The 17,224-nt window shown below is 42.3% G+C and overlaps 2 protein-coding genes and 1 long non-coding RNA gene across 7 annotated transcripts in view; 1 reads left to right on the forward strand and 2 right to left on the reverse strand.

The window, feature by feature from the left end:
• The window catches only part of LOC101170760 (oxysterol-binding protein-related protein 2), a 20,913-nt gene extending 20,069 nt beyond the window's left edge, over nucleotides 1–844 (reverse strand). Inside the window, exons 1-3 of one of the 3 annotated variants that reach the window (XM_023956813.2) lie at nucleotides 724–844; nucleotides 325–481; nucleotides 136–241 (exon numbers count right to left, since the gene is read on the reverse strand). In XM_023956813.2, coding sequence (XP_023812581.1) covers nucleotides 136–241; nucleotides 325–361 — 143 coding nt within the window. In that variant the 5' untranslated portion in view covers nucleotides 362–481; nucleotides 724–844. Of the gene's footprint in view, nucleotides 1–135; nucleotides 242–324; nucleotides 482–723 lie in introns of those variants that run through there. The other 2 variants (XM_023956814.2, XM_023956815.2) reach the window with 2 other exon arrangements.
• On the forward strand, nucleotides 126–13,966 carry si:ch211-197l9.2 (uncharacterized). 3 transcript variants are annotated; one of them, XM_078950275.1, is made up of 10 exons: nucleotides 3,189–3,930; nucleotides 4,902–5,126; nucleotides 5,675–5,833; nucleotides 9,377–9,448; nucleotides 9,543–10,592; nucleotides 10,662–10,766; nucleotides 11,390–11,439; nucleotides 11,522–12,638; nucleotides 12,840–12,904; nucleotides 13,580–13,966. In XM_078950275.1, exons 1-9 carry the CDS (start codon nucleotides 3,331–3,333, stop codon nucleotides 12,900–12,902), a joined length of 3,441 nt encoding a protein of 1,146 aa, XP_078806401.1. In that variant the 5' UTR covers nucleotides 3,189–3,330; the 3' UTR covers nucleotides 12,903–12,904; nucleotides 13,580–13,966. The 3 variants fall into 3 exon arrangements, with proteins under 3 accessions (XP_011475810.1, XP_078806401.1, XP_011475809.1); XM_011477508.3 differs by lacking the exons at nucleotides 3,189–3,930; nucleotides 12,840–12,904 and adding an exon at nucleotides 126–265; XM_011477507.4 differs by lacking the exon at nucleotides 12,840–12,904.
• LOC144994068 (uncharacterized) lies at nucleotides 13,603–15,471 on the reverse strand. The gene is made up of 3 exons (XR_013657450.1): nucleotides 15,333–15,471; nucleotides 13,985–14,050; nucleotides 13,603–13,731 (listed from the first exon to the last, which is right to left on the reverse strand). It is a non-coding gene; the product is annotated as an uncharacterized LOC144994068 (long non-coding RNA).
• Between the last annotated feature and the right edge of the window lie 1,753 nt (nucleotides 15,472–17,224).

A 17,224-nucleotide genomic window follows, 5' to 3' on the forward strand; every position in this document is an offset into this window, starting at 1 on the left:
TAGTTTAAACCACATAAAAGTTATATTTCTGCAAAGGTCTTTAAATTCAGTGGTACTTGATTACCTAATTCAGCCTACACACCCCTTTTTGAGGGCTCTCTTGCAGTGTTCTTCCCCACGCCTGTGATTTCTCACCTGCGCTCCCACATGCCATTCTCCTGTCTGCTTCCCGTCACCTGCTTCCTGTCAAACAGCAGCGCATCTTTGAAGCTGACTTCACAGGAATCGTCTGACTCCAGCCCTGATCGGGAGGACAGGAGGACGGGTGGGTGACTGACAAACGTGTAAAAAAATGACACATTCCGGCTGGAAGCGCGGCCTCACCTGTTTCAGCGTCGAAAAATTCCTCTTCGCTGTTCATGCTGAGTTATAGTGGGTAAAGCAGAGCTAGACGTTACTCAGCGGTCATGTTTCCAACGCCGGCCCGGTCCCTGCCGCGCAGCCGCTCTCTCCGAGCATCCCAGACAGCCGGACGGCAGCCCTGCAACACGGACAGCCCGTTACAGTCAGTAGCGCGTCGTGTTTCCGAGGAGCAAAACTACAACAGCTGAGCGCCGCCAGCAGCGGCTAGCTCTGTGGCTAGCTTGATAGCCGTTAGCATCGCAGCTGCTGTGGGATAAAACGTCGCCTGGAATAAAAATTAGGAAATGACATCATCACGGTCACCGACAGAGCGAGGCGGACTCTCACACAAACAAACACAAAGGGAGTTGCTTATTATACCTTTGGAAAAAAAGGGTCAAATTCACCTGGACACAAGCTAAAACACTATGCCTTCTGACGCCTGCCGGAAGTGGGCGTCAAGGGCATCGTGATTGACAACTGTAGCAGCCAATCACATCACCGGCCAGTTGGGAACTAGAAAAACAGAACAAAGTAATTCCTATTGCACATCAGTATGAATTCATTAATAAAACTAATACGCTTTCGGTATTTATAATGCATTTGTTAAATATGTAATACACATTTCCAATGATTATCTCCCATTCTCTACACATGGATAAAACATACTTGTGTAAAACACAGTTTAAATTGTGAAACTTCATAATTTTGCATTCAAACTGGAAAACAAATACACAATAAACCATTTCTATAATCTGAAAAACACTGCAACAATAAAACCACAGGGAAAAAGACTGCTAAAAAGTAATAAATATTGCAAAAGAATCCACATTTGAAACAAACTTTCTTTGCAAAATAGCAAGTTTTCACAAAATTGTGTAAATATTTTTGAATTGCTTTTTAATCGTTGCCCTTGCTTAACTACTTCATATTTGGAGGTTAAAGCCCATAGTGCCCCCCCCCCCCCCGCCCTTTAATGAAAAGGAGGAACGAGAGTCAGAGGTAGAAAAACAACTACCCTTATATTTCAGGAACTAGTCCCCATTTTTTCTTCCTAAAATATCTATCTATCTGTCACTCTTGTCCTTTTTGGACACATACATTGGATGAGTGAACAGTGTTTTGATTAAAATAAAATTGAGGGGAAAACTAGAATCTTTATAACATGTTGAGCTACTTTCTGTTATTTACAACGCAATAATGTTTCCATTGCAACAGGAGGGCTGAGTCACATCTGCTTTGGTGCCTCTGCTGTTTTAAATGCTGCTTTCAATATTTAGTTCAGATCTCAGGAAATGATCAACTGTTGAAAATTGCCATAACATTTGTGTGTAGAGATGAACATTTCTGACCCAAAAATCCAATGAGGTAGAATTTCTAAACTTTTAAAGTCCAAGAAAAAATCTGGACCTTTGGTGAATCACAAGCTGAGATGTTTTTAGGACCAATCTACAACATGACTCACTGATTACCTGCTTCACAGCTGGATGGTGCTTGGTAAACATCCCAGTGGTTTCCCTTGTGCTGTGTAACGTTCTACAATGTCAACAGCTCTCACACAAAAAGCAAAAATCCTCCGCTTATCCAGGACCGGGTCGCGGGGGGCAGGAGTCTAAGCAAAGATGCTCAGACTTCCCTCGCCCCAGCCACCTCCTCCCCCTCCTCTGGGGGGATCCCGAGTCGTTCCCCGGGCCAGCCAAGAGATGTAGTCTCCCCCGCGTGTCCTAGGTCTTCCCTGGGGCATTCACCCACATGCCCGGATTACTTCCCCAGGGAGACGTCCAGGAGGCATCCGGACGAGATGCCCAAGCGACCTCAACTGGCTCCACTTGTTGAGGAGGAGAAGCAGTTCTACTCTGAGCTCTTCGGAGTGACGAAGCTTCTCCCCCCATCTCTAAGGGGTCACCCAGCCACCCTACGGAGGGAAGGAGCCTGAGCTTGAGTGAGAGGTACCGGCTAGATATAGTCAGGCTCACCTCCACACATCGCCTGGACTCTAAAACTCAGTCCTTTGAAAGAGGTTAGACTCTCTACCATTCTGGAAAAAACGAAAACAATTTCATATAATGAATCTATTTATAATAGCTTTGTTTCATATCTACACATGCAAAAATTTTATCTAAAAACGCCATATGTTCGTTGAAATTAAATCAGATCTATGAGATTTTCTTCAGAACTTAGAGCTGTCAAGAATTGTGATGCCTCTGAGTTTGTTGTGATATAGTTTAACGTTTTTTAATGACTTTTTAAATTGTGTTATATATATATATATATATTTTAAGGAATTCTGTTACCTTTGGTATACCCTCCTGGGATTGATTTTCACTACTTATTTTTTATTTGAACATTGACAATAAATACATTTGTGTTAACAGAAAAAAAGATAGAAGAAATAAAGAGTCTGATTCAGTGTCGCTTTAAAGACTATTCCACCAGGTGGCAGCTTCACTCAGGAAACCTGTTTGAGGAAAACTTTATACCAAAAATTTAAAGAAAAGTGATATAGAGTCATTACATGAAAAATAGTTTTTTTTTGCGGTTTTATCAATTATTTTACATAAAATACGTGATTTATCACACGTTTATTTTATTAATAAATTACTTCTTAAAACATGTCAAGAAAGAGTTGAAAACTGAAAAATGGATGGAGTACGAATAAGTGTGTTTGCTCCTTAAAGGCTGGACAAACTAACCGCTTGTGTTTGGTGTACAAGTCCTTAGTAAGTCCAATTTTAACACAATTTGTGGAAAACGCAACATCCTATAACTTACTAAAAAAAAGACCAAACCTGGACTGTATTTTAATGAAGGCAAGTTATTGCAACCGGAAGTCAGTCAGTGCTGCGCTTATCTGAGAGCTAGAGACCTTCAGTGTTTGGGATCAGAGCTGCTGGGCGGATCGCGTACACTGAGCGCAGCAGATGAATAAATCACTCTGATGTGGAGTTAAAAAAACACAATCCTAGTGCAGAGCGGGTCAAAGAGACCATGACCAAGGACGGTGACAGGAGCGCAAAGTCTGCGCTCGGCAGCCAGACGCAATCCAAGACGCACAAGCAGATCTCGGTTCAGAGAAAGAAGAGGAACGAGCCGTCATCCAAAGATGCAGAAAGATGCTCTTCTGTGAAGACAAATCAGCGGGAGGCTTCAGTGGTCACGGGAGCAGCGGGAATCGAGGGGAAAGTAGTTTCTCCAAATGTCGGAGCCTGCGCGCAGAGAAAGCTGTCTGACGCCAGCAACGCCTCCGAGGACTTGAGCAAGGACTCCGGCTGCGCGTCTGGGAAAGTTTCCTCCTCGGACAGCAGCTCGGAGATCTCTGACTGCACTTCGGAGGATAACAAGCGCGCCTCACCGACCAGCGATAACGACTTAAGCTGGATCGACGGCGGGGCTTATGAGACTCCGAGAACACGCCACGACAAACCACGCGCGCCGGGAGGAGTCTGCGCGCTCCGGCGGGATGCAGCTGGAGGAGACCTCCGCTTGGTCACCTCCGCGGGGGCGATCATGGATCTCATGATGGGGGAAACCACCGACCACCTCATGAGGGAGGTGGAAGACTTGAGGTCGGAGAATGAGTATTTGAAAGTAAGTAACTTTTTTCCTCTAAAAATGTATGAAAGTTATAGAAAAATCAGAGACTGACCAAGAATTTGAACAGACATATTCTCAACAAAATGTTCAGATCTTTGCTTATTAACACCAGACACTTCTTCTATACAACAATCTGTATTGACATTTACAAAACTCAGGAAGATATTTCGTGTAACATGTGAAAGAAATCACACCAAATGAGATGAAATCAAACATGCAGATGTAGGAAATGCGAAGCATTCAGAAAAAAAACAAGAATAATCTTAAATTTCAACCAGATGAAAATCAGAGATTTCTATGATGAGTTCTAACAAGAATAGCCAGAAAATGGGTATTTTATTGCAGTTGAAGAACATGGAATCTGAGCTTCATGGAGGAGCTTTAACTGGTATGTAACTCTGACAGACATTAAATGAAACATGGGAATCAGGGCTCTGCAGTCTTTAACACTTACAGAGTCATTCTGGTTAATTTTTCACTGACCACGATCCTATAGGAGCAACGAAGTTCACCCTAGAAAAACAAAACACTAATTTGTATTTACGTTACTGTTACTATGATCAATATAAATAAACTACTGTTTTTTAGGGCAAAACTAAAACAAACATAAAGACAAAATATATATTTTTTAAATTTCTTTACTTTTTTAAACTTAACTGATTACTTAACAGTTACTTTTTTAAGCTTCTTCTTTTTCACAATGGAGCTGTAAAATAACTGCAAGGAGTCGGAGGTTGCAGACCCCTGATCTAAGTAGATCTGAGTGGAATGCAAATGTGATTACTCTCTTTATTATCTGCTCAGATCCCTACTTGAGTTAATTTCAACTTCCAAGAAACAAGTCTGAGAAAAAAGGATTCTGTGTCCCAAAGTTGGCCCAATCACCCCATCAAGTCTAAAGAAAAGTCAGTGACGTTTGGTTGGAAAATTTCAGAATTACATTATCTTGTTTTTCTCTCTCTCAGGATGAGGTGGAGGAGCTTCGTTGTGAGATGTTGGAGATGCGAGACATGTTCCAGGAGGAGGAGGTGTACCAGCTGCAGGAACTGAAGCTGCAGCTGGAGCAGGCCAACAAGACCTGTCGCATCCTCCAGTACCGCCTCCGCAAAGCCGAGCGCCGCAGCATCCGGGTGGCTCAGACTGGGCTGGTGGACGGGGAGCTGGTCAGGAGCCTGGAGCACGACATAAAAGTCTGTAATCTGAAACTCATTCGTTACCAGAAACCAGTCAAACGTTCTCTTATGGAGAATAGCACAAATGCCTCAGTGTTACTCTCATTATTGCCTGTCTGGCTACACACAAGAGACCAGAGTGATTAATGGTAGTCGCCGTGCTTTAAAAGACTCCCTGCTGTTAGTCAGGACACACACAGACGTTTTTTTGTCAGTGTGTAGTGGAGCATGTGGTGTGAGTTGTTCATTGCTGGAACAAAACAGCAGAAACAGACCAATCAGCATCAGAAACCCAAAAATTCTGGCTCTGTTAGTGCAGCCTGCCTTGACTCATCCTGGCTCGACCCAGCATTCATGTGCTCGTGGTGTAGGATTCCCAGCAGCCTCCCTGTTTCTGCCCTCCATCCACACATGCGGTGAATTCCTGTCACAAGAATTTGCTCATAAAGTCAGCCAGCGCCAGTCAAACCAAAACTGCTGGGAAGAATTTTCCACAAATAAAGTTCATCAGTGGAATCACGTCTCTCCCCACTGGAGCTCTAGCTGTGTTTTTGTTGCGTTTGCAGGTTGCAAAGAGTGTGTCCTTCCGATTGTACAACGAGCTGGAGGTGGTGCAGAAGAAAAATGCTCAGCTGGAGTGGGAGAATGAGGCACTGAGGGAGAGGACGCAGGAGCTGGAGGTGGCTAATCAGGTCCTCCAATCTGAGGTGGAGAAAGCCAGAGAGGTGATTTTGAATGATAGTTACTGTTTTGTTGCAATTTTTTTCCACGGTTAAGTGAGTTCGGGTTTCACTTTGATTGGATAAAAAAGTGTATTTATTTGTGTACTTTTTAGTGGAACATGACCCATTTTTAATTTTAGCAGATATTTTAAGGCTTCTCTATGAATTTACCAACATGGTGCAGCATTTGACATTGTATCAATCATGGGAAACCATCCAACTCCTCATTAAACCTAAATTTCACAAACTATGATACTTCCCTCACTGTGCTTTACTGATACATTTTTATTTTTGTTGATGCAGCGTTTGTCATTTTACAAAAACAGCAAAACTTCTTTAAAACAAATTAGAAAGAAATTCCTTCTTTAAGGCGCTAAACGCACATTCTTGAACGTGTGTTTAGCCCATTGTGTTCACACTGGACTGTCACTACCGGATACTAGCGCATGTCCACCATCTACAGTTGGGAGAAGCTTGTTGTGAAATGCCGTAGCAGTGCAAATCTGGCAAATCCTGTTCCAGGCTTTTTCTTTCACAGCTCTATTCTGATATGTGAAAGACTTGATGTCATATAATTCCATCAGGGCACATTAATTTCTCCTCCATGATGAATTTAAACGGTTGACATTTCAGTGAATTAAAAGGGACATCATCCAATTCTCACTACCAAGTCTGAGTCCCTGATTGGTCAGTCTGACCTGTTTTAACTTCAAATGCGTGTTCAACGGCCGCACGCTCCGTACGTAGACCCTGAAAATAGTCGTAGAAACTTGTGTTGCTACGCATTAACCCAAGAGTTTTGGACGCAGAAGCCAAAGACGTGCATGTACAGTACAGACCAAAAGTTTGGACACACCGTCCCATTCATTTGAATGGGAAGGTGTGTCCAAACTTTTGGTCTGTATTGTACATGCGGTTACATACTGTAGACTTTACATATAGGTGGACGCTTGAGCACTAATTTCTTAGGACAGCATGAGCGTAGCTTCATACGAAAGCCTCTCAGCCTCTTTTGGGATGTCTTTTAACCTCTTGGTTTCAACTGCATTAATGCAGGATTGAGTATTTGAAATTCAAGACATTTTCTTAATGGATTTGTGAGCTAGTAAAATATTTTTTAACGTTTGTTTCATCTTTTGTGCTCTTTTGTACGCCTTTGTGCTTTAGATCACATTTGATCCAAGAAAGAAAACTGTAAAGCTTTCTAGTTTCTACTTAAGTTGTTCACTTTATGGCACCATAATGTATCTTTCACAGGAAATGAGAAGAATTGATGGATAAGACAAGAAATAATAACATTTAGGATTTTAGTTGGAGTTTAGTTCCTACTGGATATGTTTTTAGAAAAAAAGCAAAATCCATTAGATGAAAACAAAGAAATGTATGCATAGACTAAACAGTATAAATCAACACAATCTGTTTGGATATTCAACTTGATCCAATATAGAAACAAAAATCTAACCCAGCCTTCTCAAACCTCCACCGCTCTGATCAAGCATCCTCTCTCATTACCCACAGCTGCACCCATCCTGCCAGCTGTCCCTCTCCTCCCTGCGTCACCTCAATGTCAGGAGACACACGACCCTGCAGCCGATGGCTGATATCAGAGGAGGGGCTCGGCTGGCAGCTGCCTGGTGCCGGAGGCGGGTGAAGCAGCCTGGTATGCTGAGGCCTGAACTCTTAGCACAGCTGAGCTGAGCTGAGCGGACAGAAAAAAAGGCAGAGAGGGTGCAAGAGATTACTAAAATAGACTCCCGCTCTCTTTTTCTGTTTGCATTAAGCTCGGCTAAATCTGGATCAGCAAGTATTATGGCTTTAGAAAAGAAAGGAGTCGATACAGTAACCTACAACCACCACGAGTGTGCTTTCATCAACGCCCTGACACAAAGACTTATCTCTCAAACTGCCTTTTATTCCTGCAGCTCCTTCATTCACCTAGGAGAGGCCCGGCGCCTTCAGCTGACACGTGTTTAGTTTTATCCGGGCTTCGGTGCTTCGGTTTGATCTCATGCTGGCCCACCCCAGTGAGACAGCTGCCAGTTCCTTTGATCCCAACAGGGAAATCCACTTAGATTACCTAATCCAGAAGCACATAGTAGACGAATGTGTTGGAGAAGGAGCTTTTTAGATGCTCGTGCTGCTGTTTAAAGTGGAAATTATGTGTTGTGATGTCAGGTGATAACAGAGCTGCAAACTTGCAGAACAGCAAGGAAATCCTCTTGAAGAGCAGTGAAAAGACAAAAGAATTAAGAGAATATTTTCCACCTCATATATATCACATGTCAGGGCAGAGTATAGTCTTTCTACTGAGCCTTGACGCCCTCTAACACTGAAGTCTCTGCAGTCCTTGTGCTTTCACCTTTTCAGACAGACTATAAAGGTTTCTATTTTTAACACAGACAGCCTGGCTTGTGTTTAAGAGGGAAACCGGCTTCAGGAAAGAGGCTTACATGCTCTCGTGCTCCGGCTGCTAAACTGATGAAGCTGGAAAGAAGTGAAAGAAAAGAAAATTGTTACTTGATGGATAAAGAAACAAGACGCATGCATGTTTTCCGTCTTTAAATTTTCAGAGAAGAAACAAGCATGTTGACTAATTAAAAATATTTTGCAGCCTTTCAGCCTTTCAGAAGCTTTTGCGGCACAAATTGATGGATGGTAGAAAACTGCATCCGATGCAAAATGATTCATATGCCGAAGCATCAGAGAGGGTTCAAAAGTTTAGAAACATTGTTAAACTAGGAAAATAAGTTCAACAGCTAAAGTGTTTAAGAAAGGTAGCGAAAATGATGACATCTGAAGCTTTGCTGCCCAGCTGTACCACACGACTGATTCATGAAGTGGTTCTGATTGTGACATGAGTTTTGACAGCTACAGTCAGGGAGAGTTGGGAGACAGTTTGGAGAGCAGATATCCTGCTAAAGAAAATAAAGCATTGAACTAGAAAGAACCAATTGGATGAACAGCTTCAATGCTTCATGAAGCTTTGGTTACCCATCCCTACTCTATGATCCTCACCAGGTGAAGGATAGGATGAAGTGTTCGGCTGCACTTCCCCCTTGCGGTCTGACTGACATATCCCAATCTAACATTGTTCTTTAAAGGGTAATAATATTTATAACTTTATGCATAATTTTAAAAACATTAATTTAAGGGGAATAGGGAAGGAGCAACTAGAAACAAAATACAAATGAGCAACAATTACCTAAATTTTGATGTCAAGGTGACCGACATCTTTTTAAAAATACAGAAAAATGATAGTCCTTTTGAAAAAAAGTTTTTTTTAGCCTACGTTTTTGTAATACGACTGCAAATTAATATTTTCAGTTTGTCTTGCTTGAGCAGTGTGGTGAAAAGTGGAACAGTTTTTTGCTTTAAAAAAATGTTAAAAAGGTTAAAGTTTGACAATTTTCCTTGTGTTTTGATGATTTAAAATCTGTTTAAAGTATTTAAATGTCTCAAATTCAGTTCAGTAAAAGGCTAAAACTTGCAAACTTTTTCAAAAAAGCAAGTTTTAAACCAAAGACTGCTTTATGTTTTTTTCTGCAGATCTCTTTGAAGAAGAGGAGTGTGAAATCACCAGGCACGAAAGCAGAAAGGAGGCTTTCTCAGCAGATGGAGGTTTGACAGATCTCATCATCTCTAAAAATGGCTGCACCTGTGACAAACTCTTCTCACTTCTGACCCATCATCACTCCTGTCTGTTTGCCGAAAGGAGGACAGCGCTGATCTGAAGTGCCAGCTCCATTTTGCCAAAGAGGAGTTGGCTCTCATGTGCAAGAAGCTCACCAAGCTGGTGTCTGAGAGCGAGGCCATGCGGGAGGAGCTGGCCAAATACCAAACGGGGTTCAGCGGCGCCGAAGCGGCCCAGTCGCCTGAAGGCAGACAAAACTGCGCCTTAGCCCGGGAGGCAGAGGTCAAAGTTCACCTAAAGCTTGTGGAGGAGGAGGCCATGCTTTTGAGCCGGCGCATCGTTGAGCTAGAGGTGGAGAACCGAGGGCTGCGAGCTGAAATGAGTAACCTCAGAGAGAAAGTAGATGGAGGAGGAGGGGAGGAGGAAGATGCTTTAGTGGAAAACCGGTCAGTGAATGTGCAGCAGAAGGATGTAGAGGGTAGTACGTGTGAGTCAGAAGAAGGAAAAGGGGGTCAGGCGCCCGCCGTCAGTCATGTGACCCGGGACGGTCATGTAGGTGGCGACTCAGCTAACAGTCAGGAAAGTGAAAAGAACAAGAACATTAAGGAAAAGCTGAAAAGGATGACAGTAAAGGATTATGAGACTTTGGTCGCTCTCAGAGATCACTCCTGCATTTTGACTTCAGTCATTCAGCTCCTGAAGACTCCTCTAAGAAATGGCCACAGCTCGCCTCCCTCCTGTGCTCCCACTTCTCCGCTGGACCTGAGCTCGAACGGCAAGTTTCATGGCCCTTTGAATGAAGCTTTGGAGCTGCTGCAGACCATGCTGGTGGCTTTTACCAGAAGGATGAAGAGGCTTCTGGGAGAACAAGAGGAATGCAAAAGCTCTGCTCACAAGGATGGAGGTGCCGGCAATTCCGCTGTTTTCTCCGATGCAGAAAGCATCAAAGAGTCACAGATGAAACATGAGAGCATGGAGCTGTGTACTGCAGAGGGAGAGCAAAACGCAAAGCAGGAGGAAGAAACAGACATGGAAAGCTGCGGGGATCCAACGATGCGACAGTCGCTGCAGATCCTCTGGATCCTCCATCAGTGGTGGAACTTTAAAGGGCTCGGTCTGGAGGGAAAGGAGGTACATTTGAGAAAATCCACAAACTGGTTTGGAAAAGTTTGCATGTTTTGAAAACTTTTTCCCCCTCAGGGTAGAGACAAAGCGCTGCCAGTGCTTCTCGGGCTGCTGCAAGACCTCAGTGCTGAGCTTCAAGACAGCAGCAAGGCTGCAGTGACTCCAGGGCAGAAAGCTGAGGTGAGCTTTTGCCTTCAGCAGCACTCCCACCCCCCACCCTCCACTGTGTCGGAGGCTGTGCACAGACCTAGTGGGAAGCCCCGCCGATGATCTCCTTCCTTGGCCACAACTCCTGAGAGCTGAGCAGTGGTCACGAGACGACTCGTGCCAGCAAATTTAGGCTAATCTCCCGTGGAGGGAGCAGCCAAACAGGCCAGGCGTGCTCAAAACCCTTTGCACGAATTCCCCAATTTGCCCTACATTGCACAGAATAAACATTTCCAAACCCATTTCTCCTAGGCGACTGTTCCTACCTGCACAAGAAACTACACGAAAATTATTTAATAAATGATCGGAATTCTGTTTCAGAGACTTTACTTCCTTCTCACCACACAAACTATAATCACATTTAGCCTACAGTAACGATAATGTCCTATGCAGGCTGTCCAGCAGTTTTAGGAGGCAACACTGTTGGATTATTATTTTTTTTTACATTTTAATTCATAATTAGTGATTATCCTGAATTACACCAAAAACTAAATTTAGGCTAAATTTAGATGCTCATCTGGTTAAATGTCCAACTATTTAATCCAACTTTAGTGAAATGCTCAAATGTGACAGATTATGTCTCTTCTGTCCCTTAGCGCTCCATCTCTAATGTTTTTCATGATGGGGGACTCACAGAACTTCACAGGTCAGTGGTTTTCCACACACTCTTAAATTCAAGTGAACTTCAGTAAAACTCTTAGCTGGTGTTTCTTTTGTGTTTTTTGCAGAAACCGCAGCTCAAAAGGTGAACAACCAAAACGGCTGTTTCCTCCACACGGCTCCAGGAGGAAGAACTGGTGCTATTTGAACCAGGAGGCTGCTCAGGTGGATAGAGAAGACCCCGTGAAGACCTGGGACCATCTCATCATGCCGCTCAGCTTCCCTGATCTTAACCTTCAGCAGGCGTCTGCGAGGAGAAGCAACACAGCTCCGGAGAAGTCCGGCGTCCGCATTTACTACAGCCCCCCCTCTGCCCGGAGAGTCCAGCTGGCTCAGCTGAAGAGCCAGAGTGCAGGAAGAGGATCGGGGGACACCTCCTCTCCTTGGTTCACGCCGCCCACCTCCATGACTCAGATCTGTCTGGGCTCCTCTGCAAACCTGAGCGACGACATGAAGGAGATGACGGCCGGCTGGAGGCAGGCGGTGCGAGGCGGCTCCCAGAGAAGAGGAAGGGCGGTGGGCCGCTGCGTGGATGTGGCCTGCTCTGGTACCCAGACCCAAACGGAGCCACAGATGGTCAGTGTCGGTCAACAAACAGATGGGACTCCGGGGTCTGTGGTGAGGAGCAGCCCCTCCAGAGTCCCAGGATCCTCGCTGCTCTCAGCCCGCCCTCAGAACATCTCCGCCTCTCTGGATGGGATAGCAGGCCGGGTGGAGAGGTCCAGAACCTCCTCTCCTAAACTTTACCGTAGACATTCCTCCCTGCCCCTCTCCACCAGCCTAACCTCCTCCACCCCCAAAGATCAAACTCTGTGGAGTTTGTCGCGCCAAAACCACTCTGGCCTGAGATCCGGCCCAGGGCAGAACAGCAGCACCAAGCCACCCAGCAGGTCTGCAGGCGCCAACCGGTGTGGCCTGGTAACAGAGTTCCTGCGCAGAGTGAGCGGCCGGGCGGACAAAACGGCATCAGAGTCAGGGCAGAAGGGCAAGGGCGGCGCCAAAAACCTGGAGCGCGTTCCGCCGAAACCTCATGCTGCAGCGTTGCACAGGAACGACAGCGTGACCAGGATAGTAAACCAGAGGTTCATGAAGCAGAGAGAAGAGACCAGCAGGGCTCAGGGAGAGGACAAGGGCAGCGGGCCGAGCCACAGAACCAGACAGAGCAGCAGCACCGTCACTACAGAGGTGAGCAGCAGAAAAAAATCCACCTTTCTGTACGGAATCCTTCATGTCATGGCAGAGAGGTCAATCATTGCTTCATCTGAAGCAAAAACAGGCTGCAGTGATCCAAACAGAACACAACAAAAAAAAAGAAAAAATTAAAGAAAAATACAGATTCTGCAGAATGGATAGATTTTTAAACATTTAAATTTGTTCTATTTTTAGGATTTTACGTTTTTATGTGTGTTGAATCCTCCCAAAGTTTCAAGAAACGTCCTGGCAAAATAAAGGTAAAATAAAAGAAAAAAGTATTTTGTCCTCTCAAACAATAACTTGTTTGTTAAGAAGGCCTCCATTTGGGTTTAAAAAAAATTTTTTAGCCTCAAGATGATTCAGATTTAACGTTTTATTGAGACATTAGCAATATGAATGCACTCTGCATCCCAATCACCTTCAATTTCTGCAAAACATTGGAATTACCATCCAAAAAGGAATTTTTTTGTTGTTTCAAAATGATTTATGTTCAAAGTATCAAAAAATATACTTTATTCATTATAACTTGTATCGTTTTTTCTGTAATAACAGATGCCTCAAATAAAATTTGATGTTAATCTGTCAAAGACACATTTTACTTTAGAGCATTGAAAAAGAGGCCTTTTTGTTGAATTTATTTATCCCTTGGGAATCGATAAAGTATCTTTGTCTTTATCTTATCTTAGAAATAAGTCAAAAATTGTTATCCCATTGGTAGATTTTCTTTAAAAGTCTGCCAGCCGGCTAAAAAAAATGGTCACTTTTTTAAACTATTATTGCTATTGAAAAGTTTTCTTAATAAGATTATTTTTCTTACAAGAAAGAAAATAGGACATGTTTTTCTCGAAAACGAGGGCCTTTTTACTTTCTTAAGATTCAGTTTTTGCAGTGAGATTGTTCCCCTGCACTCACGCCGATCTCCTCCTGACCAGGAGGGAAGCTACGAATGCAGCTCCAGCAGCACGCTGACCTTCTGCTTCGCCCGTCCGTCCCGCTGCAGTCAGAGACCAACATCTGCCCCAGGAAAGCTCTACAAACACAAATACTCAGCACCCGCGAGAGCAGCTGCTGACTCCAACATTGGCTGAAACGAGAGGAGAAACATCAACGTTGTAGCTGGACAGTAACCTCCAGCTGAGAACATTGAAACTTTTCCACAGACTGATGATTAATGGAGGTCTGACTGATGCGATCATCAAACATTTTACACACAAGTGTCATCTTTTCAGTATTTTGAAAACCATTTTGTATCTCCTCATTGTGTTTTTTAGAGAATAAAAACTATGCTTTACTCAATAAAGGTTGGTGCTCCACATGTATACAGTTGCAGTTTCTACCTGTTCCCTGAAGAAGGAAACCTGTTCACGTTTGTGCTTTCCTCCCAGACAGGACCTGGAGGGCTCCTGCATCACGTGCTCAAAAAAGAAGCAGTAATGGATTAGTTGGTAATAGGATGAGATTTCCTTCTTTGTCAGGAACATAAGCTTATTCCCCAACGCCACAAGAAATAAAGAAGTCTAAATGGATTTTTTTATTAAGGGCTTCATGTTTTCTGAGAGCAGATCAGCTGACTCAGCAGCTGGTCCACTGGGGTCAAGGACAGATCAGACTGAAGCCCACAATCACACGGGGTCGCATATCGGCTCACAACACGTGCTCTACCTCTACTGTTACAGACAAAACACTCATCATCGCAGGCGACCTCCCTGTTTGCAGCTCAGAATAACACAAACTCAAATTTTTCCAAACATATTCTGTTGTTTATGCAGCCATATATAATCTAAATTATAACACAGGTTTATTGTATTTATTTTTTTGACTATATATATGTCTTTGATATAGCAACTGAAGGGGGTTGCTCCAACCAAAACTGAGAGCTTTACATACAAATGTGGGAGGAACAAAAACCTATAACTGTATTTTTTAATAAAACCATATCACATTTAAATGTAGGAATAGAATAGAATAGAATAGAATAGAATAGAATAGAATAGAATAGAATAGAATAGAACAGAACAGAACAGAACAGAACAGAACAGAACAGAACAGAATAGAATAGAATAGAATAGAATAGCATTTGATGTTTGGTATGCTTCGTTCAGGACCCTGACAGTCTATGGGTAGTAACTGTTTTTAACATGCATAGTTTTAACACCAAATCAAATAAATCTGTTATGACTCAGATTATACTGCAATATATAGCTGCATAAAAAATGTCACAACAAATCTAAAATGGAGTACAACAAAATCACAAATTTAAAAAATCGGATGCTGCTACTCTCATTTTATAACTGGCATAATGTATTGACTTAGTTTCATCATCATTATTGTTTAGAAAAAATTGTTGTGAAATGTAGATTAAATATGTTCAAAAACAAATTTTATTCAAATGGCTCAATACAATTAAGCATTGAAATGATTCAGCAATGAAATCAGGTTAAACTAATAGTTGATCATGGTAAATAAGCGTGTGTTGTTTGAGTCTTATTGGCTTCATAAAGATTTACAGAGGAAGGAATGTCCAATTTGTTCTATTCCATTTGCTCAATGTGTTAGAATGCTGCACAAAAAGTGTTTAATAGCACATTGTTTTGAGATATCTAACCAGCTACTTATAGATAGTACGAATTTCATTTAATCTAGCCCGATAAGATCCAGAGAACGTAAAAGCAGTTTCAGGTTTACCGTCATGCAGTACCGGGCCTGTCCTGATGAGGCGCTGTAGTTTCCACCCTGCAGTTTCCTTTGGTGGTGGAGCGTCTCGTGTTGCACTCGTTGTACCAAACAGAGAAATAACCGGAAGTACCCGTGCTAGGCTGAAGATTGGATCTGTGAAAAAGTAAACAAACAACAAAAAACATTTGTTTAGTAAACATGGAGTTAGTTTTCTCACGATTTGAATCTTACAACTTTGAGTCTGATCCGCGTTTTATGGACGGACTGAAGACTCTGAAGAAAACAACCGACAAAAGCGGAGAAGAAAACCAGCTGCTCGACCTGAAACTCTTCTTTTATAACAGGTATTATAATCCACCCTGTGCGGGTTTGTCACATGTACGACAGAGTTTTAGCACCACCACAAACAATTTGAATTTTACTCAGAATGACTTATGCTTCGCTCCTTTTGTTGACAGTAAAATTTCTATTATTCTATTCTATTCTATTCTATTCTAGTATGTGAGAGACGATTCAGATAAATCTGATAGACATCACTTCTCAAGAGTCTGCTTTCTTTTTTTGGTTAGTTTTGAAAAAGCGCGACTTTTTTCCTTGTTTACACGTTTTAAATCATAAATAAAATCCATGGCACTTTGTAAATATTTTTTATTTTGTTTTTTGCCAAAAAGACCGAGGGCCTGTTGCACAAAAGTAGAATTAAGACATCCGGGATAAATGACTAAGCTGAGCTCAATGAATCCAAAACATGTTCGTCCAGGCTTAATTGGTTGCACAAAGATGAGCAGACAGGATAAGCAGACACGGATTCATCAAGCCAGGTGTAACCAATCCTGGATAGGTACGCGCTCACGGCTCACTCAAACAGACCCCGCCACAGATCACAGATAAACTGATTTACCATGGCAACTAGAGCCGCGTACCTTTCCCCGTCGGAAGCACAAATCCTCATGGAGGCATACGAGGAGGTAAAAGATATAAATAAGAAGAAAGGCAACACCGCCACAGTGATAAAGCACACTCAAGATTTTTTTAAATTAAATTACCAGCCAATTAATTTTATGAAAATGTAACTTGTCATTTCAACCAGAAAATATTATGTTTGTTAATCTTACGTGAATGAATCATGTCGATCGTACATAAAAATAATCCATTTAAAAGTTACTAATTTCAATCATGTTGATCCAACATGATACCGTTAAATTGGATACATTAGTAACGCAAGGAATTGTGGGATTCCATTTTCTTTGTCTATCTGGGCAGATTGGGGTCTAAGTGTGAGTTTTTGTCCATGGGTTTTATTGTCTAGCTGTTTTACTCTGTTTTAACTAGTGATTTAAACTGATATGTTTATTTCTTTTCTGCACCACGAGTTAGTGTGGGAGAGGATGATGACCAAACCCCTTGTGCGGTAAACCGTTCATGAAACTAAAAACAGAATTTGCATTATTTGAACTCCTGTCTTGTCATGTGGGACATTACTGCGCATTTCATGTCTTTGATGTGAAAATTAAAAGACCCGTTGGTTGAAATTTTGGAAAACCTTATCATTGTCAGATGTATAAATAAAATTAAAGCAAAAAATTAAGTTATATCAACATAAATTGTGTTAGGAAGTCATACAAATTTAATTTGAATAAACTTAATTTAATGAGGTGTGACCAATTGGAGTGATTCAATTAAGTTGGATCAACTTTTATCTTTTGAGAGTGAGCAACAATATTATTTTAAAGTTGGGTCCAACTGCAGTATTTAGATTGAATCAACTTAAATTTATTAGTTTGAACCTAAGTACATTAAGTAGGACCAATATGATTCATTTTTGTTCAAGTAACGCTGTCTAATCATGTGGAAATCATTTCCATAATTTTTTTATGTTCATTCAAAGTGAACATTTTTTG

This window comes from Oryzias latipes, chromosome 7 (genome assembly GCF_053564925.1).
Source record: "Oryzias latipes strain Hd-rR chromosome 7, Olatipes_Hd-rR_3.1".
In the NCBI taxonomy this organism is placed as follows: Eukaryota; Metazoa; Chordata; class Actinopteri; order Beloniformes; family Adrianichthyidae; genus Oryzias; species Oryzias latipes.